This window comes from Scleropages formosus, chromosome 14 (genome assembly GCF_900964775.1).
Source record: "Scleropages formosus chromosome 14, fSclFor1.1, whole genome shotgun sequence".
NCBI lineage: Eukaryota > Metazoa > Chordata > Actinopteri > Osteoglossiformes > Osteoglossidae > Scleropages > Scleropages formosus.
In genome coordinates this window covers 25328101-25353730 of record NC_041819.1, presented here as the reverse complement: position 1 = coordinate 25353730, position 25630 = coordinate 25328101, and the positions used below count along the sequence as shown (strand labels likewise).

Sequence of the window (25630 nt, the reverse complement as noted above, 5' to 3'; positions counted from 1 at the left end):
GCCTTCTGCCCTGTGTGTTGCTGGGTTAGGCTCCGGTTCCCCGTGACCCTGTATGGGACCAGCAGTTCAGAAAGTGTGTGTGTGGGGGTCCCCTAAGAGCTTTGTAACGGTTGGTGCATCTCAACCGTTAAAGGTTTTCTGGCGGTTCATGTCACACAGTATCGGACAGCCCTTAGGATGAGCACCAGCTAGCTAATGGGTTAGGGTTAGGACAAACAGATGGACAAACAGACGTGTAAACAAGTGTCCCACACACTTCTCGTGGTGCAGCAGTGCATGGTGGGACACACCTGATGCTCTCCAACAACACACAGGGTTTTGTGTCACACCCCAAAAAATGAAACGAGAGACAAACAACGTCCAGGTAAGCAGGCTGCGTGGATGCCTGGCAGCAGTGTGTTTGCGCTCTGCTCTGCTCCGCACGCACGCTCTCCAGAACGCTGGAGGTCCCACATGATATGCAGACACGCACTGGGCACCGTCCAGCGGACTCCGGAAGGGAAAGGAATGTGGACCCAGCACCGTGGGAGGCGTGTGTGGCTGAACATGTCACACGGCGGAGTCCCGGTGCTCGCAGTGCTGCGGGTAATGATTTGCATGTTCCTGCACTGTCTTATTTACATAAACCACAGTCACATGTACAGAGCTGTGGGTTCTTTTAAATTCCAAACACTATCTGACTGTTTATTCCATTGTGATTTACACTGAGGAGGGGTGCGGTGGCACAGTGGGTTGGACCACAGTCCTGCTCTCCGGTGGGTCTGGGGTTCGAGTCCTGCTGGGGGTGCCTTGCGACGGACTGGCATCCCGTCCTGGGTGTGTCCCCTCCCCCTCTGGCCTTACGCCCCGTGTTGCCGGGTTAGGCTCCGGTTCCCCGCGACCCCGTATGGAACAAGCGGTTCAGAAAGTGTGTGTGTGTGTGTGTGTGTGAGAGAGATTTACATTGATTTACCCCTTTACACATCAGGGTCATTTTTACTCTGTCAGTTCAGGGTAACCTTGGCAAACAGAATTGCAGCAAGAGGTGGGATTTGAACCCATGTCCTCTGAAGACATGATGGCAGCTCAAACCATCTGAGTACGCACTGGTGGCGTGGAGACCCCCTGCAGCGTAAGTGCAGCATTTTGTCGTGGCAACCCTTCATCGCTAGGACAATAACCGTAACCGTGACTGTAACCCTAACCGTAACCCTAACCCTTCATTGCTAGGACAATAACCGTAACTGTAACCCTAACCATAACCTCGAGCAAGTAGCCCAACACTCTAAGTGCCTGTGCAGCAAAGTGTCTCATAGGTAAATGGGAGTAAATGTCCTACTGGGTACCTTTAACCTCAATAAGAGCACTAGGTGAGGTGGGAGCAGAAGCGCAGCGGGGCTTTCGGTGGGAGGGGCCGCATACTTGAGCGGTGACGGAGCAGAGCGTGGGCTCCTGTCCATGTGGAAGACGACGGTCGAGATGCGGGGGAAACGGAGCGTTCGGGGATTTCTGGTCCCACTCACATTCGCTGCTGCTCACGCTTCTCTTAGAGCTTCGTGGAGCCGCACGCATGGACCGCTGTGCACCGAGGGAATGTCGCTTGGTCCACCGCGGTCCATCGGTGGTCATTCACTGCGCTGTCACTGTCCTTTCAGTGGTTCAGGTCTGGTCCATTACTGTTCTGCCAGTCCTCCAGCTGTGGTCCGTCTGTGGTCCGTCTGTGGTCCAGCTGTGGTCCAGCTGTGGTCCATCGCTCATCCCGCTCTGCAGTTCAGTTCCCGGGTTGTTACACACAGAGTGATGTTGCACAGTGTCACTCCGACACACCGACAGACACAGAGAGATGAGTGTGAACTCACACACACTGTTGAGTCAAACACAGAAACGGTGTAGTGTAAAACACAGTACATCACCTTAACCTTAACGGATACGATGCCTGTCGTGACACAGAACACAGCAGGAGCTACACTGTAATTACATAGTAAAAGGAGAAAGGGCGGGGGTGCAGCGGGCTTGACCGGGTCCTGCCATCTGGTGGGTCTGGGGTTCGAGTCCCACTTGGCATCCTGTCCTGGTTGTGTCCCCCCCCCCCTCCAGCCCTCTGCCCTGTGTTGCCAGGATAGGCTCCGGCTCCCTGCGACCCCGCTCGGGACAAGTGGTTCCAGACTCTGTGCGTGCATGTGTGAGTTTGGTTCTCTTGTTACACGTTTTCACACAAACACACAGCAATTAATGTCAGATTCCCTGTGAGAAGGATGTAATAACTCTGTGTGTGGACAAGACAGGAGGGGGGGGCTCTGCTCTTGTGCTCCACGAGAAATAAAGGCAACAATGTGTGAGACATGAGGAAGTGAACAGACTGTGGTGTGTGTGTGTGTGTGTGCGTGTGAGAGAGAGTGAGAGAGTGAGAGAGAAGGAGACGCACAGCGTTCATGATCAGCGCCTCTTAAACTTTCAGTGTTTGTCTTCAGTGACTCCGCAGTCAAACCCGGGACCGAGATGGAGGCGCGCGCTCACTGGTACGTTTTTCTTTCTTTTCCTTTTTTACTGTTGATCCAGTGCGGGAAATGCTCGCGCTCCTCTATGCTGGGGGCCTGGACTGCAGGCTACTCATGGACAGTATTCATGTACAGTACTCGAGGACAGTACTCACAGAGAGTATCAATATACAGTACTCAGTAGTTACAGACAGTGTGTGTTCAAGTGAACAATACGGTATTAGGCTACATGCGTTCTAATGTGCTGGTAAGAAACAGTGTTAAAACATCATGTTCATGTAGTAATTCAGGTGCTTTACCCCGATGTGGTCCTTTACACTCTACAGCCTCGAGGACCACCTGTCCACGGATTCCCCCCCCCAACCCCGGAATACTCTTACCATAGTGTACTGTACCGCGCTTGTATCACTCAGGACTGATTTCAAGTGTTTTTCAGAGAACATTTACACTGTTCCAAAGATACCAGGCTGAAAGGGGCAAAACGCTGCAGGTTCCTTTGAGTGCAGTATTGGTGAAGCAGGAAAACACAGCGGGCATGGTAAAAATAAGAGTAATAATAACAACAACAGGCCTGGTATAGTACAGTATGGTACAGCATGGTATAGTATGGTATGGTACAGGGAAGACAGTGGAGAGAGATGAGGACAGACACATGGGAACGCTTTGGCAGGTCAAACACGACTTGTACCGCGGTATTCTGGATCAGCTGGAGAGGCTTGGTGACGGAGGCCCGATGACCAGATAGGATCCAGCGTAGCATGTGGTGATGGACCCACTCATTGTGTCAGTGCTGCGTCAGTGCTGCGTCAGTGCTGCATCAGTGTTGCGTCAGTGCTGTGTCAACGCTGTGTCAGTACTGCGTCAGTGTTGCATCAGTGCTGTGTCAGCGCTGTGTCGGTACTGCGTCAGTGTTGCGTCAGTGCTGTGTCAACGCTGTGTCAGTACTGCGTCAGTGTTGCGTCAGTGCTGTGTCAACGCTGTGTCAGTACTGCGTCAGTGTTGCGTCAGTGCTGTGTCAACACTGTGTCAGTACTGCGTCAGTGTTGCATCAGTGCTGCGTCAGTGCTGCGTCAGTGTTGCATCAGTGCTGTGTCAGTACTGCGTCAGTACTGCGTCAGTGTTGCGTCAGCGCTGTGTCGGTACTGCGTCAGTGTTGCGTCAGTGCTGTGTCAGCGTTGCATGGGAACGGCACCCAGCGCACAGTAGGGGGGTCACAGCCTCTCGTGATTCTGCTCTTGTCTCCTCTCACAGGTGCAGTGATAATGCGTGGACAGTGCTGGTCTTGATCACCTCCCATCTTTTCACAGGTGAATAGCTCCCCCTCACATCACCACACACACACACACACCCACCCGTCCATGTTACACTCATGTTAAACTGGCACAGCACAAGATCAGTGTGGTAGAGGTGGTCTCTCTATCCGTCTCTCTCTGCCTCTGTCCCTCTATCACCTGCGAGGGTCTCTGTCAGTGGGACGTGAAGGACCTGTTCACACGGGGGGGGTCACAGACCGCGTGGAGCAGTGTGTTGTGTGACCAGAACACGGGTGAAACCTGTCCCACTGGAGCATGTTATGTGTAGGAACACGGACAGCTGAGCTGAGGTACTGGGACCAACTTGGGACGGTCCAGGGGTATAAGACCGGCCCCTCCAAAATCTTAAATGTTCTTCTTGTTATGATGTAATAATAATAATAATAATAATAATAATAATAATAATAATAATAATTGGTACGATCTGGACACTCCGTCTCACGCGGCCTCGGTTCAGCGACGACCACCTCGGTCTCGTCCCTGGACCTTCGGAGAGGAACGCGCAGTGACCGCAGTGACGTGTCCACGTGACGACAGGATGTCCACACAGCGCTGTGCAGGACGCCGCCTGGACTCCACTTCCTCTCTGAGTGATGCGCACAATGAGGCGCTTCAGGACGGGTCTCGACTGCAGAGGAACCGAAACCCAGAAGCGCTTCCTTTCGCCGCTCTCTTTGCAAATATTTTCACTCCTACAGTAGGGTTGGGGGGGCAAAGGGGGGGCCAAGAACAGGAGTGTGAATGAATGGGGGGGTGAAGAACAGGGGGACAAACATCATGGACAGTATTCATGGGAGGGGTTTGGGGGGGGAACAGGTCGCTCAGGTGGTGACTGTAGGTTCAGCAGGGTTCAGATCACCTGAACATTGTGTGCAGGGTGGGGATTCCCTCCTGTGTGACACCGGCTATTTATAGCGACACATGGCAAAAAGCAGTGAACAGTGCAGGTTACTGAGCAGTGAAATGTTACACTGTTTCAGCACAGTTTCACACTGTTTCCAGCACCATGTTGCACTGTTTCAGTGCAGCTGTAAGACAGCATGACATGAGACAGGGGGACAGCAGCACAAGGACACATTGAGACAGGGAGACAGGGAGATGGCATGTGGGTTGGATCCAGTCACTGCATGCTGGTCTGCTCTAATTGTAGCTTCTAGTTGGGTCACGTCTAGTTTGCTGCTTTATGGTCACGGTTCTTTACAGCGGAGAAAGCAGCCCGGGGGGTCTAACGGCTCTGTGGTCCTTGTCTCCAGCCCAGTCCCGCCCCCCCCTCTTGGCCCTCGCCGGCACAGACTTTCTGCTGCCCTGCTCCTGTCCAGAGGAAGAGAAGTCCATTCTGATCTGGCAGAAGAACCTCAGCGTCGTGGCCCAGTATGACCCAGAAGATGACGAGCAGGTTGTGGACGGAAGCTTCCGGAACAGGACGCGGCTGTACTACCCGGCGGAGAAGGACAACTGCTCCCTGCTGCTGCGCCGAGCGTCCGTGAAGGACGAGGGCAACTACAGCTGCTACTACAAGAGCGAGCGGATGAAGAGGATCGACGTGGAGCTGCTGGTGGCCGGTCAGTTATCGCTTTGTGCCAAATGTGGCTAATGAGCTCGTTGAGGGCGGGACTCCGTCCCCGTGCGCCCTACAAACAGCGTCCACTGCAAACTGTCCCGTGTCCATCGTGGCGCCTGCTGCCTCTGAGGTTCAAGCTCTGCTGCTCTTCTCTCGTCTCCTCTTGTCTTCTGTGTGGTCCAGCCCAATACACCCCCCAGGTGGAGTCCGTTCCGCCAGAGAGCGAAGGGAGCACCGGGCCAGGAGTGTACCGCTGCCAGGCCGCCGGGGGGTACCCGGTAGGGCGGCTGCGCTGGCTGCTGGACGACCGGCCGGTCAACTCGACGTTCACGACCCGCCGGAGTGTCCGGGACCATCTGTACAACCTGACGAGCACCGTGTCGGTCGGCGTCCCCGAGGGCGCGGTCCTGCGCTGCGTCGTGGAGAACCCGCGGTTGGAGGGCAGTGTCAGTGCAGAGCTGACCGTGCGTTCCAGCGTCACCACCGATGTCACTGCGGTCCCCACTGCCAGTGAGCGAGGTGAGAATGGAAGCTGAGGGACCTGGGTTTGAAACCGCACCGTGCTCTGTGGTCCTGAGCTGCGGTCCTCTGGTCAGACCGTTTCCTGTCCTTCCTGTGCAGGGGGGAACTGGCCTGCGGCCGAGCCCTGGGTGGCACTGCTGGGGGTCACTCTGGTCCTCTCCACGTTACTGGCAGCTTTGTTGACCGTCTGCTTTCGGAGGCGATGTCTGCGTTGCAGGGTGAGGCTCCGCCGTCCAGCCACTGACGGAGGGGGCGGTAATTGCGGTCCAGTCCAGTTCGACTGGCACCAGGTGTCAGGGCCCAGTCTGCGCGCACGAAGTGCACGCGGAGCTGCGTGTGGACGTCCGCTGGTGCGAGACCCCGACCCGACGCCATTATTTCCCTCCCTGCTCTTTTTTGTTTTCCTCTCCTCGGCTGCCCCCCTCCCCCCCATAAACTTCCTGCCAGTGGTTCAGCCCTGGCGCCACCTTGTGAAGAAGAGCGCTGTGCCGACATCCACTGCACCCACTGCATTATGTGTCCTGCTGCAGGCTCCGCCCATTCAGCGCGTCGGTGTCCTGCTGGACTGCTCAGACCCCGTCCGTCACGCCTGAGTCCAGCTTCTGCTTGTGACGCACCCGCACGTTCGCGGTCGCCATCGGAGGACGTTCGACGGGAAGACGGGGTCTCACCGGAAGGTCGTGGCACCCCCCAAGGCAGTCTTCTCAGGGACGGGCGTGTCGGCGGTGGACAGCAGCGACAGAGGTGTCCACTGCTCGTCCAGGAAGGAGACGTGGTGTGAAAAGAGCGACGTTGCTGCCCCTGTGCACAGCAGTGACGCACCGGAGCATGCACGCACGCACACACGCACACGGAGGCTCACACACATATGCACAGACTAACACAAAAACACACATGCACGCACGCACACACGCACACACGCACACATACAGACTGGACTCTGGAATGACAGCACTGCAGTTTTGTGGCAGGAGAAAGAAAGGTGGTAAAAAGCAAAGCTTTCCGTGGTAAACGAGTGTAAACCGGCACCCTTTGCGCTGCTCTGGTGCGTCACTGGTGTGTGCAGCGTGGAGACCTGCTCTTGATCCTGTGTGCAGCTGGAGGGAGGAGAGTGACCCCACTGCACTGTGGACAAGTAACTGCGGTACATTGTTTGGAAGTGTGTGGTCTGTCCCTCGTTTACTTTGTTTACTCTCGTTCTCCTCATGAAGTAAACAGTGCCCTGAAGTCCATTAGCGAAGCGCATCATAACAAACAATGAGAAACAGCTGATGGCCAGTGGGCTCATAGAGTCATAAAGTGGCACCTAAAAGCCAGTAGAGCACTGTAAAAACACCACAAACACAGTAAATATACTGTAAGCAATAAAATTATGACAGCAGCACATTTCATCACTCATGGTGTGTTTACTTTTCATTTATCAGGCTCTTTTCTCCACAGTGACAAGCTCAGGGTAAACACAGTACATGGCCAACAAAGCTTGAGACACACACACACAGGACTGTGGACACACAGCTTGTGTGTGTGAGACACCACCGTGTTGCTGGTTCACATCCCTCCAGTGGCTCCTATAGAAGTGACTTTGAAACAGCAAACACACAGTTAATCATAGCAGATGGTGTTGGGCTCATCGATGGAGCTGCCAGGAGATCGGGAGAGAAGTGGCTCTCAGAGCAATGGGTTCAAGACCCTTCTTCAATGTGGGAGGGATTCAGCAGCTCCGAGGGACACAGGGAGCTCATTCCACCACATTAGGGAGAGACCCTACAGACTTCTGACTTTGGACCTCTTTCGATTACACTAATTATCGGACGCTCCCCAACTACTAGCAGTGCCAAAGTGCTCCGATGTTGTCCAGAACGTTGAGGTTCAAGTCCAGTTTATGTAGCTGGTTCATTTCCAGCTGCCGATTAACGTACCCAACACAGTAATGTCGGTAAAATGACTGATTTAACAGGAAATGGCCCCGGGGAGGGCGACCCGATAATCCACATAAACAGACTCCTCCCACCTCCCCCACTTTTCTCCGCTCTCGGTGTCCTGACGGCATCGCTTCGACTGCTGCTGGAAAAAGTGCAGAGAAAATGCTAAGCTCAGCGTTCATGTGACCGAGGAGCTCTTGGTCCTGAACTTCTGTTCTTCTCACAGCGGCCCAAAGGGTCCATCTGAGCCAAGGGCTCCTGTTCCCATGATGCTCTGCGGACTGGGGCTCAGCCAGGCCTCGGTCTGTCGCTCTGGAGCCAAAGGGGTTCTGGTGCCGAAAGATGACACCGCGCTCTGCGTTCCTCCAAAATACCTGGGGCGTCCTTGTCCCTGTCCACCTCCTCATCACTGTCCGCCTCCTCTTCGTTGTCCTGCTTCTCTTCATTGTCCTCTACCTCTTTGATGTCCTCCTCTTCGATGTCCTCCTCTTTTTCATTGTCCTACTTCTCCTCTTCCTTCTCCTGACTTCCCCCGAAAACACATGAGGGAAGTCCAGCTCGAAGGACCAGTGAGATCAGTGGCAAAAACTAATCCCTTCCTTCTATGAAGAAAGGCAATAATTTGTGGATCCAAGACAAATAAAGTGCTTTCTGTGTGTGTGTGTGTGTGTGTGTGTGTGTGTCACAGTGGCTGGACCGCAGCCAGAGGAACATGCATCATCAAGCGCCCCTTGCGTGCCTCAGACGCAGCAAAAGGTCGTTGAGCTCCTGGGCGTCTCTGACCTTTTCCATTTGCAACGAGGGGATTTCCAGCTACCGTGTTTTACACCCCCTCTCCCTCCCCGATGCCAGGGCCCACGCGGGACCGTTTGTGTACGGGGTCCGCAACAGCGGCGCACCCAGCCGCATTTCTGTCTCGTCTCGGCTTCCCGTCAGAGTGTCGCTGGGCTGCGACCACACACAGCGCTGGACTCGAGCGTGTGCGTTACATTAGCCGTGCTGCTAAAAAAGAGTGACCAAAGTGGAGCAAAGCCCTGCAGTGGGACCTGTGTGTCACACTATCAATGCCACCGGGTGGGTATTGGGTCCGGAAATGGACAGCGAGCCTGCAGTCACAAACACGCTCCGAACACCGCAGAACCTGTGAGCTCCTTTCACAAACGGACGTGCAAGCGCTCAAACCCGGGGTACTGGGGGCGGGGTCATGACCTCAAGGACACTGAGGACCTTTTTCTGCTGACGGTGAAATGAAGATTCCGAACAGAGACGCTTTGAATCAAAAATGGGACATTAGACGTGTCACTGCAATTCATGGACTTCCTGTCTGTGGTACAGCACGTAGTGCCGGTGCCTCTCTGGGCTGTGGGCTTGAGCTTGGGTTCAGACATGGCTCCCCTTGTGCCCCGTGTGTGTGTGTGTGTGTGTGAGACAGAGAGAGAGAGAGAGAGAGAGAGAGAGAGAGAGAGAGAGAGAGAGAGAGAGAGGGAGTGAGGGAGAGTGTAATGGTCTTGTGGTGTAGTGGTGTCCCATCCAGGGTGGAGCCTCCTTCGCACCCTGTGCTCACAGCATAGACTGTGGAGAAAAGTGGCCCTCTGCTGTACTGTGATGGTGATGTTTACTCTGTTTGAACTGTTTTTCTGCTGCTCTTGTACTGCACTTGTACTGCACTTGTGCCGCTTCGCCTGCGTTTCTCGGCTTCATGCCCGGTCCCGGTCCACGCCGTCCTCACGCTCAGCTGTGCTCCTATTTACCGTTCACCCAGAACACGTGCGATCAAAGCTCCACACGCTGACTGCCTTTGCTTGTCTCTTAAAATGACAGGTGCCGAAAACACGGTACGACACTTGGGTCACGCGCTGGAAAGAAACAAACTGCACTTCAGAATCACGCGTCTGTGTCCAAGTGTCTCTTCCTGCTAATGGACACGTTATCTGTCACACACAAAGCGTCTCATAAATGGATACACGTAACTGTAACCGTAACTGCACACGCGTGGCACACGGCTGAGCGCACATACAAGCGGCTCCAGGCTCTGCGGTTCAGGTCCAGACCCGTTCTGTTCTGCCGCCGCGTGTTCCCATGCGGAGGATCGTGCGGAAACACGAGGCCCCTGCTGAGTCCCCCCCGCTCGAACCTTCGACTCTTCGCTCTCTGCTGCTCTAAGGTGGGTGACAGAATTATATTAATGAACTTCTCACTCCCTGCGCGGACAAGGGGCCCGTTGTGCTGGCGGTAACAGCCGGGGAGGGGGGCGGGGCTTTCTCACAGTGGCAGTGCCAGCGAAAGAAAACTGGCTACCTGTCACTCTTCGCCTCTGTGTCACCGTCCCTGACGCAGCTGCGCCGGGAGCTCGACCCCGGGTCACTCGAGCTGTACCTCAAAGGAGCTGCTCGGGGAACCCCGTCTAATTAGCATACGGGCTCACATGAGCGAAACTGCGAAAGGAACACAGCCCGGTTATTGACCGCAGCCGTCCGAGAACTCCTGAGATCTCCCAAAAAAAGTGGTTAAGGTGCTTTGAGAGACGCGGGAGGAATGGACAGATCCAGCTGAGCTGTGGGCTGCCCCCCAACCCTGCGTTTTCACCTCGTTAATAAACCATATTTGCCTGCGGTACTACAGCGGATGGGATCATAACTGCAGGCTGGACTTTCAGGAGCACAGCGGCATCACGCTGACCCTGAAGAAGATGCCTCGTCACCACGACACACACTCACGCACGCACCCGCACGCAGACGTATGCGAAGAAGATGCGGACAGACAGTAGCGTTCCTGAGGAAAGACAGCGGCTCCAGCTTGTTCCGTTTCCTCGGCGATGGGAGACTCTTCCTGCTCTTTGCATGTGGCATGAATCACGTATGATTACTGAAACCACAGGAATTGCAAACACGCTAATCGGGAGCTTTGACTTGTCTCCACAGTGGCTGCTCCTTGTGTCTTCGCCACAACGTGAGGTGTGCGAACAGAGCCCGGGGGCACAGCGGTCCGCCGCACATCGCAAGGCTCCCGACACTCCGCCCAGGGGCCTGCGCACCTGCGCACCTGCGCACCTGAGCACCTTCGCCTCTGAGTAACTGCGCACACCCGTGTACCCATATACACACCCGTGTATCCACACACACGCACCTGTGTATACGCATACACACGCACACACCTATGAACTGACCAAAAAATGACAAGCAGACAGGAGGTTCGAGGAGCCCTTACCAGGGTGACACCGCGGAATCCGCCACAGGGCCCTGGTCTGTGTCCTGTCCCTTTGCCCCGGCGCACTACTAGCTTCGGTCAGGTAGTCACGTTGAATTACTGCGGTAGAATACCCTGCTCGGTCCATGGACCGTGTACAGTACCGCGATTCACTCTGCGTGGAAAACAAGGTTCGCTCAGCGATCGTTCCAATAGCTACATGCACAGGGAATGCCATTCCTCCAAACTATTTGCCAAAATACCTTGGCGTAACACTTGACAGAACATTCTCTTACAAACACACACACACACACACACACACACACACATTTTCAGAACCGCTTGTCCCATACGGGGTCACGGGGAACCGGAGCCTACCCGGTAACACAGGGCGTAAGGCCGGAGGGGGAGGGGATACACCCGGGACGGGACGCCAGTCCGCCGCAAGGCACCCCAAGCGGGACTCGAACCCCAGACCCACCGGAGAGCAGGACTGCGGTCCAACCCACTGCGCCACCACACCCCCCCTTCTCTTACAAACACCACTTAGAGCAACTGTCGCAGGAAGTAAATGGAAGGAACAACTTATGGAGAAGACAGGCTGGCCTCTTATGGGGAGCAAACTTCGAAGTGCTCCAAATAACCTCAATAGCACTCATTTACTCCGGAGCAGAGTACCGTGCACCAGTGCGGGCTACAAGTGCCCACATTAACAGAGGAGACGGAGCATTGAACAGCACAATGAGAACTGTGTCTGGCTGCATCCGCTCCACACCGACGAATTTCCTACCTGTCGTAAGCGACACACCTCCTCCCGATATCAGGAGAAATGCACAGTGCGCAGCGATAAAAGCTCGTTGCTTTACAGCCACGTAACCGCTACGACCTCTGGCCAGCAAAAGCAACTCCTCCTGAAATCTCGAAGGCCGTTCGTTCCATCGATGCGTGGTGCGGCTGCTTGACGCCGAAGGCCTGGGCGGAAGCCGAGAGGCAAAAGCAACGGACCAAGACCGGCGACTCACGGCTACACGGATTCATCCCGGCGCCGTCCTCCGAACCGCCTGGAAGCCGGCTACGCCGACGCTGCCGGGAGCGCCTAAACCGACGACGCGCCGGGCGCGGCCGATTCGGGGCGCACGTCATCGCGTACAAAATGGGACGAGCAGAAGGCCCTGGATGCCCATGCGGAGAGCAGCAGCAAACTGAAGAACATCTGCTGGATCACTGCCCCACGTACACACACACGCCAGTGGATTCGGTGAACATCGATGTTAAACTAGACAGATGTTATTAAACTTTGGTTACATGAATCCGATTTTACAGCTTAAAGTTTTGCCCTACCTGGCTATCTTGCTGAAGATCTGTTTTTTGATCATACCGCATAAATAAATAAATAAATAAAATCTGAGCTGAGGTGTCAGAGCGTCACGAAGGAACCAGACGAAGGGACTGTGTCGGCGGGGGGCCGAGCGGCGTCCCAGTGCGTGACACACACAGAGCCCCCAAGCGCGCGCCGACTTAAGTAGCAAGTGCACTTTGAAGAAGGACATGATTCTGTGCTCGCGCCACCTGCAGATCATGGGCTCTGCACGAAGGTCCGTGCGAGACACCGGGCACAGATCTGTGTTTGTGTGTGTGTGTGTGTGTGTGTGTGTGTGTGTGTGTGTGTGTGTGTTCGGGGGGGGGGGGCGGTCACGTGGCGCGCCCGCTATCAGCGCCGCTCTTACGCACTTGGACAACATTCATCGCTCGTTCCGCGCGACTCCAGCTCGTTCTCGCGTTCGAGGTTCGACACCTGAGCAGAACGTCACCGGATCTTCATCGGGACCCCAGCGCTTCTGGACTTCAGACCTTCAGCACTTATTGACGACTCCTGGGCGGGTTCTCGCCGCCTGCTCGTTCGCGCGGCTCCGCGAGCGCGCGCACACACACACACGGCGCTCGGCGGGTCGCGAAACGGAATCATCATGGATCGTCCGCGGTAAGACTGTGTGTGTGTGTGTGTGTGTGTGTGTGTGTGTGTGTGTGTCACTCGTGTATTATTTGTGCTCTTTTTCCACGTCGGTTCCAGTCGGTGTTTAACCGCGGCCCTTACGTTAAGTTACTCTAACTTTTTAACTCAACTGTAACTTTTAACTGTAACAAATTTTAACTGTAACTTTTCGGAATCGGTCAGGATCGGTCTTTAATAATTGTGTGTGTGTATGTCTGTCTGTCTGCCTGCCTGCCTGCCTGCGTGTCCATGATGTAGGACATCCGTCCTGGTGTGAGTTCCACGAGAAGGCGGCCAAAATTCGCTGTGAGCGCGCGCACACACACGCACACGCACACGCGCGCGCATTGAAACTCTCTGCGCTCGCGGAAACTCACGAGTTCCCACTGAAAGGGTTTCGATTCCGACCCGTGGGTGTCAAGTTCCACAACCTGGTGGAATACCGTTCGTCTGAAAGTGTGTGTGCGCGTGTGTGTGTGGGAGAGACTAGCCTGTGATGGACTGGCATCCTGCCCCCCCCCCCCCCCACTTTGCACCCAGTCTTCCTGTGATCGCCTCCAGACGGCTGCAATACCTGTCCTTCTGGGGCTTGGACAGGTGACCCCACAAGGTGGTCCCAAAGTGGCACGACCGTGACCATGAACCGTGTCACCCACCAGTCCTCGCGGTCCTGGAAGAGACACAGTCACACGTTCGCTGTGTTTCGAAGCACCAGCACGGCTGATTGTCTCCTGTCTGCTGTCCCGCAGGGCGAAGCGCGTCTTGTGGAGCTTCCTGCTTCTGCTCCTGTCTCCGAGCGCCTCTGCTGAGTCTCGCCTGGGGACACTTTCACTGCGCGCAGCGGCAAAAGGTAAACCGTGCAGGTGGTCGCACACACCAGGCCATCGCATTAATAACGCGTAACTGGCAGCGCGAGGCGTGACGCCCCCCGGCACGACAAACATGTTCACGCACTTCCTCGTTCCTTCCATCCATGTTCTTGGGGACAAAGCGTCAGCGGAGCGAGCGAGCGAGTGAGTGCCGCCCCGTCGGGCCGGTACTTGGCTGCTCGCCACCATGACCCGGTGTGTCAACGTGTGGACTTCGCTGCTGACAGAACTGCAGGTCGCTGCATGCTCTCTTGCAGCCCGGGGGTCTAACGGCTCTGTGGTCCTTGTCTCCAGCCCAGTCCCGCCCCCCCCTCTTGGCCCTCGCCGGCACAGACTTTCTGCTGCCCTGCTCCTGTCCAGAGGAAGAGAAGTCCATTCTGATCTGGCAGAAGAACCTCAGCGTCGTGGCCCAGTATGACCCAGAAGATGACGAGCAGGTTGTGGACGGAAGCTTCCGGAACAGGACGCGGCTGTACTACCCGGCGGAGAAGGACAACTGCTCCCTGCTGCTGCGCCGAGCGTCCGTGAAGGACGAGGGCAACTACAGCTGCTACTACAAGAGCGAGCGGATGAAGAGGATCGACGTGGAGCTGCTGGTGGCCGGTCAGTTATCGCTTTGTGCCAAATGTGGCTAATGAGCTCGTTGAGGGCGGGACTCCGTCCCCGTGCGCCCTACAAACAGCGTCCACTGCAAACTGTCCCGTGTCCATCGTGGCGCCTGCTGCCTCTGAGGTTCAAGCTCTGCTGCTCTTCTCTCGTCTCCTCTTGTCTTCTGTGTGGTCCAGCCCAATACACCCCCCAGGTGGAGTCCGTTCCGCCAGAGAGCGAAGGGAGCACCGGGCCAGGCGTGTACCGCTGCCAGGCCGCCGGGGGGTACCCGGTGGGGCGGCTGCGCTGGCTGCTGGACGACCGGCCGGTCAACTCGACGTTCACGACCCGCCGGAGTGTCCGGGACCATCTGTACAACCTGACGAGCACCGTGTCGGTCGGCGTCCCCGAGGGCGCGGTCCTGCGCTGCGTCGTGGAGAACCCGCGGTTGGAGGGCAGTGTCAGCGCTCTGCTGAACCGTCCTGCCACACATACAAGTGAGCGAGGTGGGAAGCCGGTTGTGGGCAGCTGAGATCCAGCTGGTCTCAAGACCTGCTTGATCCTGACCAATTTGCATGTCCTCGATGGCAGATAAGGAGCAACAGGAGCAGGGGCTGCATTTGCCCATGATGGCTGTTGCGGTCGTGGTCTGTGTGGTCCTCATCCTGGGCAGCGTCGTCATGCATCTCCTGAGGCGCCGGCAGAGAAGTCGTTACAGTGCGGTGAGCGCCCCCCCCCCCCGAGCAGAGTGCCCCTGCCTCCCAAAGGCATTTGGTGTTGAGCAACAATGCTGTACTGGCGCCCGTGTTGCATAACAGCGGTCAGGTTCCTGCCAAAAAGTAGTCAAACATGGTTCTCTTCCGAAAGCCCTTCGCAACGTTGTTGTCCGTTGTAATTTTGCACAATTCGGCGGTTTGTCACCAAATCTGCCTCTGGTTGCCGAGTAACAGGTGCTTGTCTTCTGCTCCTACAGGACCCTGAAGGACCCGACGGGACCGTATATGAACAGGAAGAACCGCTGACCGTAGGACCATCCTGACCACGTCCAAGGCGTGTCCATGCTGACCATACGGCCACGTGGTCGACGGGTGGTGGTTGGACGGACGGCTGGACGATGGACCTGAAAGTGGGTCTTCGGGCAGACTGAGACCACGGCAGCGTGCGCTGGTGTCACACGCTGATATCGCACACTGGAACCGCGGTGAAGCGACAGGAAAGGGCGGCGCTCAACACTGGCGTGGCCCTGTGTTCTTATGTAAATTCTTCCAGCTTCTTCCTGCTCGCTGTATTTTACGTGATGTGAAATGAGTTCGAGTCCTCGGGCTCTGACTGGAATCCAGTTGCCTTGCGCGCGGGGCCGGTTTGTGGGTCCGTGTTCAACCACGCGAGGACCGCGTTTCCCGCCGCTCGCCGTCTTCATGGACGAGTGCGAAGGAGGAGCCCTCGGGAGCGTTACGGACCAGTTCGCCGTGGGAATGTGTTTACGCTCCCGTGGAGCGACATTTCCCAGCCCGTCTTCGTCTGCGTGACCCGAGCGTTTGCGTTCGCCGAGACACTCTGTGTTCTTCGAGCGCGACTGGAAAAGCACTCTGACTGTAACTGTGAACTCTTGCTGCATGTCCTGTGTGTCCTATGTACAGCACAAAGCCCAACAATGTGAACCTTTGGGTGATCAGTGTAACCCTTTTTATTTGCTTCTTGTGCACAATTAAAGAGATTTTTTCACCGAGAAATGTGCGAGTCCGTCTTCTCACCGGGTCGGGACCCCAATCCTCAGGCACTGCGGTGCAGGAGTCATGCCCGCAGCGTCATCCGCCGAGCACAGAGCCAGTGGCACACAGGAGATGTGGGTCTTTCCCAGGCTGGAGGGGAAAGCAGGTGGAATGTGTTTGCGGCTCACTGGGGGATTCGATCTCCACGAGATAAACGTGAAAACTGAGTCGCGTCTCGAGTTACTGAGGTCTTTCAGAGATTCTTTGCTGAGATAACTTCCTGTTCCTTGACTGGCGTGGGTTCTAAACCCTGCCACAAGCGATCAGATACATGCGCGTAGACCCCACAGTAGGGTATGGCTTCTAGGTCACGGGCAAGTCTCCGGTGCCACCAGCTAGAGCGAAGAGCGCACGACCCACGGCTGGGCGGACAACATGCACGCGAACCCCCTTGCGTGTAAACGAACCGGTGTGTTGCGCAATCGGCAGCACCAGGAAGAACGGGCGAAAGTGGGCAACGCTCTGCAGCCTGTGAGGAATTCTGGCACGGCACTCGTGTCTCGTGGCGCTGCCAGGGTGCCGATCCGGGACCTTATCGGTTCGGCTCGGAGCCCCAAGCAGGAATGCACATCGGGAAGTTTCTTTGTTCCCATCAAAGCGATCTGAGCGACGATGTTCGTCGGCTGCCGACGTGGATGCCAGGCATGCCAGTGAAATAAAGGTCTAGTCATCAGTGGCTCCGTGGAAACGTGCCATTGTCAGACTTCTGGGGATTCTAATGATCGTGTGGACGAAGCGGCGCGAGCGTCGATGCGCCGCCGGTGCGCTTGGTGCTTCCTATTCACCGGTGCCGCTTCTTTCTCTCGGTTTGGTCTCGCTGTATGAGTCGGTTCGCGTCCCGCTGGGACGTTGAAGCGTTGAGTTCGGCCCGCGGAGGCCTTCGGAGCTGAGCACGACCATCACATCGAACGTGTCCTTGCGGAGACGTGACACGCCGAAGCGCTGCTGCGAAACGTGAACCTCCGGCGATGACGTTTACTGCAGTAGTATAGTCCGGCTGAAAGTGTCACGTTGATGCCACCCAGTGCCGGTTAGCAGTGGTGTCTCTACCCTCAGCGAGGGAGGACGAGGCATTTCCTGCAGGAGGATGTGATCCGCAGAGATTCGTTCGCTCCGGGCAGCTTCATTGCTGTTTACAGCTGGTACCAGAAAGAGTGGAGAAACGCTTCACCTTAAAGCGACAAAATGAGGTAAAAAAAACTCTTATGTTTCCCAGAACAGGAGAGTAAAACAAAAGAAACTGGACGACACAGTTGTGCCGCAAATCCCCTAAAAGTCTGTCCCGCCAACCTGCACTCCACCTCACCCTCTGTCCTACCATCCTGCCATCCATCTTACCCTCTATCCCATCAACCTGCCGTCCATCTCACCCTCTGTCCCGTCATCCATCTCACCCTCTATCCCGTCATCCTGCCATCCACCTCACCCTCTGTCCCGTCAACCTGCCATCCATCTCACCCTCTGTCCCGTCAACCTGCCATCCATCTCACCCTCTGTCCCGTCATCCTGCCATCCATCTCACCCTCTGTCCCGTCATCCATCTCACCCTCTATCCCGTCAACCTGCCATCCATCTCACCCTCTATCCCGTCAACCTGCCATCCATCTCACCCTCTGTCCCGTCAACCTGCCATCCATCTCACCCTCTGTCCCGTCATCCTGCCATCCACCTCACCCTCTGTCCCGTCAACCTGCCATCCATCTCACCCTCTGTCCCGTCATCCTGCCATCCACCTCACCCTCTGTCCCGTCAACCTGCCATCCATCTCACCCTCTGTCCCGTCATCCTGCCATCCACCTCACCCTCTGTCCCGTCAACCTGCCATCCATCTCACCCTCTATCCCGTCAACCTGCCATCCATCTCACCCTCTGTCCCATCATCCTGCCATCCACCTCACCCTCTGTCCCGTCAACCTGCCATCCATCTCACCCTCTGTCCCGTCAACCTGCCATCCATCTCACCCTCTATCCCGTCAACCTGCACTCCATCTCACCCTCTGTCCCGCCAACCTGCACTCCATCTCACCCTCTGTCCCGCCAACCTGCCGTCCTTCTCACCCTCTATCCCGTCAACCTGCCGTCCATCTCACCCTCTATCCCGTCAACCTCACCCTCTATCCTGTCAACCTGCCGTCCATCTCACCCTCTGTCCCATCATCCTGCCATCCATCTTACCCTCTGTCCCGTCATCCATCTCACCCTCTGTCCCGTCAACCTGCACTCCACCTCACCCTCTGTCCTACCATCCTGCCATCCATCTCACCCTCTATCCCGTCAACCTGCCATCCATCTCACCCTCTGTCCCATCATCCTGCCATCCACCTCACCCTCTGTCCCGTCAACCTGCCATCCATCTCACCCTCTGTCCCGTCAACCTGCCATCCATCTCACCCTCTGTCCCGTCATCCTGCCATCCACCTCACCCTCTGTCCCGTCAACCTGCCATCCACCTCACCCTCTGTCCCGTCATCCTGCCGTCCATCTTACCCTCTGTCCCGTCAACCTGCCATCCATCTCACCCTCTATCCCGTCAACCTGCACTCCATCTCACCCTCTGTCCCGCCAACCTGCACTCCATCTCACCCTCTGTCCCGCCAACCTGCACTCCATCTCACCCTCTGTCCCGCCAACCTGCCGTCCATCTCACCCTCTATCCCGTCAACCTGCCATCCATCTCACCCTCTGTCCCATCATCCTGCCATCCATCTTACCCTCTATCCCGTCAACCTGCCATCCATCTCACCCTCTATCCCGTCAACCTGCCATCCATCTCACCCTCTATCCCGCCAACCTGCCGTCCATCTCACCCTCTGTCCCGTCAACCTGCCGTCCATCTCACCCTCTGTCCCATCATCCTGCCGTCCATCTTACCCTCTGTCCCGTCATCCATCTCACCCTCTATCCCGTCATCCTGCTGTCCATCTCACCCTCTGTCCCGTCAACCTCACCCTCTGTCCCGCCAACCTGCACTCCATCTCACCCTCTGTCCCGTCATCCTGCCGTCCACCTCACCCTCTGTCCCGTCATCCATCTCACCCTCTATCCCGTCAACCTGCCATCCATCTCACCCTCTGTCCCATCATCCTGCCATCCACCTCACCCTCTATCCTGTCATCCTGCTGTCCATCTCACCCTCTATCCCGTCAACCTGCTGTCCATCTCACCCTCTGTCCCATCATCCTGCCGTCCATCTCACCCTCTATCCCGTCAACCTGCCGTCCATCTCACCCTCTGTCCCGTCATCCATCTCACCCTCTATCCCGTCAACCTGCCATCCATCTCACCCTCTGTCCCATCAACCTGCCGTCCACCTCACCCTCTGTCCCGTCATCCATCTCACCCTCTGTCCCATCATCCTGCCGTCCATCTCACCCTCTATCCCGTCAACCTGCCGTCCATCTCACCCTCTGTCCCGTCATCCATCTCACCCTCTGTCCCATCATCCTGCCGTCCATCTCACCCTCTATCCCGTCAACCTGCCGTCCACCTCACCCTCTGTCCCGTCATCCATCTCACCCTCTGTCCCGTCATCCTGCCGTCCATCTCACCCTCTGTCCCGTCATCCATCTCACCCTCTATCCCGTCATCCATCTCACCCTCTATCCTGTCATCCTGCTGTCCATCTCACCCTCTATCCCGTCAACCTGCTGTCCATCTCACCCTCTGTCCCGTCATCCTGCCGTCCATCTCACCCTCTATCCCGTCAACCTGCCATCCATCTCACCCTCTATCCCGTCAACCTGCCGTCCATCTCACCCTCTGTCCCGTCATCCATCTCACCCTCTATCCCGTCAACCTGCCATCCATCTCACCCTCTGTCCCGTCAACCTGCCAGCCATCTCACCCTCTATCCCGTCAACCTGCCATCCATCTCACCCTCTGTCCCGTCATCCTGCCATCCATCTCACCCTCTGTCCCGTCATCCATCTCACCCTCTATCCCGTCAACCTGCCATCCATCTCACCCTCTATCCCGTCAACCTGCCATCCATCTCACCCTCTGTCCCGTCAACCTGCCATCCATCTCACCCTCTGTCCCGTCATCCTGCCATCCACCTCACCCTCTGTCCCGTCAACCTGCCATCCATCTCACCCTCTATCCCGTCAACCTGCCATCCATCTCACCCTCTGTCCCATCATCCTGCCATCCACCTCACCCTCTGTCCCATCATCCTGCCATCCACCTCACCCTCTGTCCCGTCAACCTGCCATCCATCTCACCCTCTGTCCCGTCAACCTGCCATCCATCTCACCCTCTATCCCGTCAACCTGCACTCCATCTCACCCTCTGTCCCGCCAACCTGCACTCCATCTCACCCTCTGTCCCGCCAACCTGCCGTCCTTCTCACCCTCTATCCCGTCAACCTGCCGTCCATCTCACCCTCTATCCCGTCAACCTCACCCTCTATCCTGTCAACCTGCCGTCCATCTCACCCTCTGTCCCATCATCCTGCCATCCATCTTACCCTCTGTCCCGTCATCCATCTCACCCTCTGTCCCGTCAACCTGCACTCCACCTCACCCTCTGTCCCATCATCCTGCCATCCACCTCACCCTCTGTCCCGTCATCCTGCCATCCACCTCACCCTCTGTCCCGTCAACCTGCCATCCATCTCACCCTCTGTCCCGTCAACCTGCCATCCATCTCACCCTCTGTCCCGTCAACCTGCCATCCATCTCACCCTCTGTCCCGTCATCCTGCCATCCACCTCACCCTCTGTCCCGTCAACCTGCCATCCACCTCACCCTCTGTCCCGTCATCCTGCCGTCCATCTTACCCTCTGTCCCGTCAACCTGCCGTCCATCTCACCCTCTATCCCGTCAACCTGCACTCCATCTCACCCTCTGTCCCGCCAACCTGCACTCCATCTCACCCTCTGTCCCGCCAACCTGCACTCCATCTTACCCTCTATCCCGCCAACCTGCCGTCCATCTCACCCTCTATCCCGTCAACCTGCCATCCATCTCACCCTCTATCCCGCCAACCTGCCGTCCATCTCACCCTCTGTCCCGTCAACCTGCCGTCCATCTCACCCTCTGTCCCATCATCCTGCCGTCCATCTTACCCTCTGTCCCGTCATCCATCTCACCCTCTGTCCCGTCATCCTGCCGTCCACCTCACCCTCTGTCCCGTCATCCATCTCACCCTCTATCCCGTCAACCTGCCATCCATCTCACCCTCTGTCCCATCATCCTGCCATCCACCTCACCCTCTATCCTGTCATCCTGCTGTCCATCTCACCCTCTATCCCGTCAACCTGCTGTCCATCTCACCCTCTGTCCCATCATCCTGCCGTCCATCTCACCCTCTATCCCGTCAACCTGCCGTCCATCTCACCCTCTGTCCCGTCATCCATCTCACCCTCTATCCCGTCAACCTGCCATCCATCTCACCCTCTGTCCCATCAACCTGCCGTCCACCTCACCCTCTGTCCCGTCATCCATCTCACCCTCTGTCCCATCATCCTGCCGTCCATCTCACCCTCTATCCCGTCAACCTGCCGTCCATCTCACCCTCTGTCCCGTCATCCATCTCACCCTCTGTCCCATCATCCTGCCGTCCATCTCACCCTCTATCCCGTCAACCTGCCGTCCATCTCACCCTCTGTCCCGTCATCCATCTCACCCTCTGTCCCGTCATCCTGCCGTCCATCTCACCCTCTGTCCCGTCATCCATCTCACCCTCTATCCCGTCATCCATCTCACCCTCTATCCTGTCATCCTGCTGTCCATCTCACCCTCTATCCCGTCAACCTGCTGTCCATCTCACCCTCTGTCCCGTCATCCTGCCGTCCATCTCACCCTCTATCCCGTCAACCTGCCATCCATCTCACCCTCTATCCCGTCAACCTGCCGTCCATCTCACCCTCTATCCCGTCAACCTGCCGTCCATCTCACCCTCTGTCCCGTCATCCATCTCACCCTCTATCCCGTCAACCTGCCATCCATCTCACCCTCTGTCCCGTCAACCTGCCAGCCATCTCACCCTCTATCCCGTCAACCTGCCGTCCATCTCACCCTCTGTCCCGTCATCCTGCCATCCATCTCACCCTCTGTCCCGTCATCCTGCCATCCATCTCACCCTCTGTCCCGTCATCCATCTCACCCTCTGTCCCATCATCCTGCCATCCACCTCACCCTCTGTCCTGTCAACCTGCTGTCCATCTCACCCTCTATCCTGTCAACCTGCCATCCATCTCACCCTCTGTCCCATCATCCATCTCACCCTCTATCCCATCATCCATCTCACCCTCTATCCCGTCAACCTGCCATCCATCTCACCCTCTGTCCCATCATCCTGCCATCCACCTCACCCTCTGTCCCATCATCCTGCCATCCATCTCACCCTCTGTCCCGTCATCCATCTCACCCTCTATCCCGTCAACCTGCCATCCATCTCACCCTCTGTCCCATCATCCTGCCATCCACCTCACCCTCTGTCCCATCATCCTGCCATCCATCTTACCCTCTATCCCGTCAACCTGCCATCCATCTCACCCTCTGTCCCATCATCCTGCCATCCATCTCACCCTCTGTCCCGTCATCCATCTCACCCTCTGTCCCATCATCCTGCCATCCACCTCACCCTCTGTCCTGTCAACCTGCTGTCCACCTCACCCTCTTTCCTGCCAACCTGCTGTCCATCTCACCCTCTGTCCTGCCAACCTGCACTCCATCTCACTCTCTGTCCTGCCAACCTGCACTCCATCTCACCCTCTGTCCTATCATCCTGCCATCCATCTCACCCTCTGTCCTACCATCCTGTCATCCATCTCACCCTCTATCCTGTCAACCTGCTGTCCATCTCACCCTCTGTCCTACCATCCTGCCATCCATCTCACCCTCTGTCCCATCATCTCGCCATCCACCTCACCCTCTATCCTGTCAACCTGCCATCCATCTCACCCTCTGTCCCGCCAACCTGCACTCCATCTCACCCTCTGTCCCGTCATCCTGCTGTCCATCTCACCCTCTGTCCCGTCAACCTCACCCTCTGTCCCGCCAACCTGCCGTCCATCTCACCCTGTGTCTTACCAACCTGCTGTACCACCCATAGGGTTAGTACCTTTCTGAAGGGTACAACAGGCAGAGGTGGGGATCAAACATGCAACTTTTGAATCCAAAGGCAGCAATGCTAACCACTACACTACCAGCTGCCCATTATTCTTTAGTGAAAGTGAGATGAAAGTGAGATGAAAGTTATGAAAAGGAGGAAGATTACCACGGTAAGAGTGTTAACTTTCTTTGTGGGAATTAGGTGACTCGTAGCACCTGATTCATTCATGATTGGACAGGTTCTGCTTGTGAGCAAAGTGTTCTTGTTCTGCACATGCTAATCCTTCCAAATCAACACGTGTGACTCAGGGGCGTTGGCGCTGAGCCCAGTTTCACCTGGTTAGATGTTGCTTTCAGTCGGGATCTAAAGCATGAAGATGAATCACTTTATGTTAATTACTGACATGTTTACAGGTGCGTACAAAAAATGTACAGAAGGAACACTGCGTGTCTCTGGCTTTGGCCACCTGTTTCTCTGTCCACAGGTCACCTTGCCCACCCGTCTCCCTGCCCACCTGTCTCTCTGTCCACCTGTCTCCCTACCCACCTGTCTCCTCGCCCACCCGTCTCTCTGTCCACCCGTCTCTCTGTCCACCTGTCTCCCTGCCCACCTGTCTCCTTGCCCACCCACCTCTCTGTCCACCTGTCTCCCTACCCACCTGTCTCTCTGTCCACCTGTCTCCTTGCCCACCTGTTTCCCTGCCCACCTGTCTCTCTGCCCAGCCCCCTGAGCGGATCTCTTGTCTCCCTGTTTCAAGCTGCACGTGCAGTGATCTAAAGACGGGATCTAAAGCTGAGACCTTCTTGGGTAATTAAAGATTATGAACCTTCAAGTGACTCACTGCTTATCTGTGTCACCCTGTTGTCTACGGTACCTGGGTTCGAACGGTTAAAATACTTGGACACCTTCCTTGTTTGTCCTGCACGTTGCGTTGCTGTTCAGCCGCTCGCCTCTCTTTGGCTCCTGCTCTGAGCTCACTCTGAGCTGGATGGAGGGGACTCGGTGGCGCTCCAGTAAAGTCATTTGTTTTGTGTCCCAGTGAGAACTGGAGCCGAAAGACGAAGGCCTCGCCCTTCTGGGTTTCTGAAGAAATTATGACCCTAAATCTTCATCTTATGTTCACAAGGGATCCATCTTCCTCCAGTTTGATCATTATCTTGGGCTGCATCTTCATCAGTCGTTTCCCATCACCCCAGACACATTAGCGTATCGTTATCTGGGCGGCAATCTGCGGCTCTGTCGCGCCACAATCACATATGTAACGGCCCTGTTGAATGGCCTTCGCTCCCGTTGCATCTTTTCCTCTTCTGTGGATCATCACGCTTCCAAGATTTGGCCAGGTTCCTGACCTGATGCCCAGAGAGGAGTCTGATGAGGGTCGCCTTGGGCCTGTGACTGGAACCGTGATGTCAGTAATGTTGCCATTTCTTTGTCGTGGCTGCTAGCTGCCGTTGACCTCGCCTCCTCCTGTTGGCTTCCAGCTGTGGTCGAGACCTGATAGCGCACAGGTGTTTCGTCTCCGAGCCAGTTGCATTCGTACGGGGGAAATTGTTCGGTCCACCGATCATCTCACCAGGAGCTGTAACGTAAATGTCACATGAACACACTACATTCTGAGAGATGAATGGTGTTTAATGTCAGAAAGCTGTTCATCACACCCTTTTTTATTAGTTTGCGTCCCACCAGCAGGGGCTCTTTTTGACACTCATTATGGCTCTTGGGTCACCTGACCAGCACAGCGGTCTAAGCTCGCAGCCTGGAGTCTTCGTTCCTGAGAGCTGGAGGCCTCCGCACAGCGAGTTGCACAACCGCATGGTTGCAGGTTCACATCCCAGACAGGCTCGAGTGTGGAAGTCGTTTCGCTGTCTTCCTGTCTGACTGTTGGTTCCACCTGCAGGAATTTCACCTGTTTGGGAAACTGTTGTTAGAGTATTGCGAGTTTTTGACTGATTCCTCCCATGAACGTGTACAACGTGCCTCATCTTGCTATTGCTTTCTACTGTATGTGTTATTATTTTCGGAGTGTATAATCGCGCTTATTGCTCTATCGTTTTACTCGAGTGTCTTTGCAGAGACGTGTTAGATGTCATGGTTTACCCTTTGAACTTTGCTTTGATGCAGACAGGGGCTGTAAACACGGAGCAAGTGAGGTGAATCCATGTGGTCCTGAGTTCTGCTGCTCAGAACATAAAGAGTCCGTGTGCAGGCACACACGCAGCACAGGTGTGGGAAGGTCATCTGGGAAGTGGACGGTTGACCAGAAGTGCAGGAAGTGTTCTGCTCCTGCTTGAGGTAGGGGACCTGACCTGACCTGACCTGACCCCGTTCAGCCCAAACAGCTCTCTTAGTGGTTCCGACCCATTGAAATGTT

At 56.1% G+C, this 25630-nt stretch overlaps 2 protein-coding genes across 9 annotated transcripts; both read left to right on the top strand.

Moving 5' to 3' along the window:
* Nucleotides 1-1018: 1018 nt before the first annotated feature.
* Nucleotides 1019-6720, top strand: LOC114912182 (CD276 antigen-like). Of its 5 annotated transcripts, none has more exons than XM_029257828.1 (6): nucleotides 1019-1111; nucleotides 2438-2498; nucleotides 3729-3784; nucleotides 5044-5352; nucleotides 5535-5870; nucleotides 5973-6540. In XM_029257828.1, the coding sequence occupies exons 2-6, from the start codon at nucleotides 2479-2481 to the stop codon at nucleotides 6464-6466; spliced, it is 1215 nt and encodes a 404-aa protein (XP_029113661.1). In that variant the 5' UTR covers nucleotides 1019-1111; nucleotides 2438-2478; the 3' UTR covers nucleotides 6467-6540. The 5 variants fall into 5 exon arrangements, with proteins under 5 accessions (XP_029113661.1, XP_029113660.1, XP_029113663.1 ...); XM_029257831.1 differs by lacking the exon at nucleotides 1019-1111 and having other exon boundaries at nucleotides 2173-2498; nucleotides 5973-6091; nucleotides 6404-6540; XM_029257827.1 differs by lacking the exon at nucleotides 1019-1111 and having other exon boundaries at nucleotides 2166-2498.
* Nucleotides 6721-11519: 4799 nt separating this feature from the next.
* LOC114912183 (CD276 antigen-like) lies at nucleotides 11520-16772 on the top strand. 4 transcript variants are annotated; one of them, XM_029257834.1, is made up of 6 exons: nucleotides 12634-12962; nucleotides 13724-13824; nucleotides 14138-14446; nucleotides 14629-14937; nucleotides 15023-15153; nucleotides 15405-16276. In XM_029257834.1, the coding sequence occupies exons 1-6, from the start codon at nucleotides 12949-12951 to the stop codon at nucleotides 15468-15470; spliced, it is 930 nt and encodes a 309-aa protein (XP_029113667.1). In that variant the 5' UTR covers nucleotides 12634-12948; the 3' UTR covers nucleotides 15471-16276. The 4 variants fall into 4 exon arrangements, with proteins under 4 accessions (XP_029113665.1, XP_029113666.1, XP_029113667.1 ...); XM_029257835.1 differs by having other exon boundaries at nucleotides 14629-14928; nucleotides 15405-16275; XM_029257832.1 differs by having other exon boundaries at nucleotides 11520-12962; nucleotides 15023-16772.
* Nucleotides 16773-25630: the final 8858 nt, after the last annotated feature.

What these genes read in the sequence shown, in the direction of transcription:
- LOC114912182 (XM_029257828.1), top strand. Translation starts at nt 2,479, where the DNA reads ATGGAGGCGCGCGCTCACTG. An exon ending in ATGGAGGCGCGCGCTCACTG is followed by an intron (nt 2,499 to 3,728) that starts GTACGTTTTTCT and finishes CTCCTCTCACAG; the next exon opens with GTGCAGTGATAATGCGTGGA. An exon ending in CGTGGAGCTGCTGGTGGCCG is followed by an intron (nt 5,353 to 5,534) that starts GTCAGTTATCGC and finishes TGTGTGGTCCAG; the next exon opens with CCCAATACACCCCCCAGGTG.
- LOC114912183 (XM_029257832.1), top strand. An exon ending in ACTGCGCGCAGCGGCAAAAG is followed by an intron (nt 13,825 to 14,137) that starts GTAAACCGTGCA and finishes CCTTGTCTCCAG; the next exon opens with CCCAGTCCCGCCCCCCCCTC. An exon ending in CACACATACAAGTGAGCGAG is followed by an intron (nt 14,938 to 15,022) that starts GTGGGAAGCCGG and finishes CCTCGATGGCAG; the next exon opens with ATAAGGAGCAACAGGAGCAG.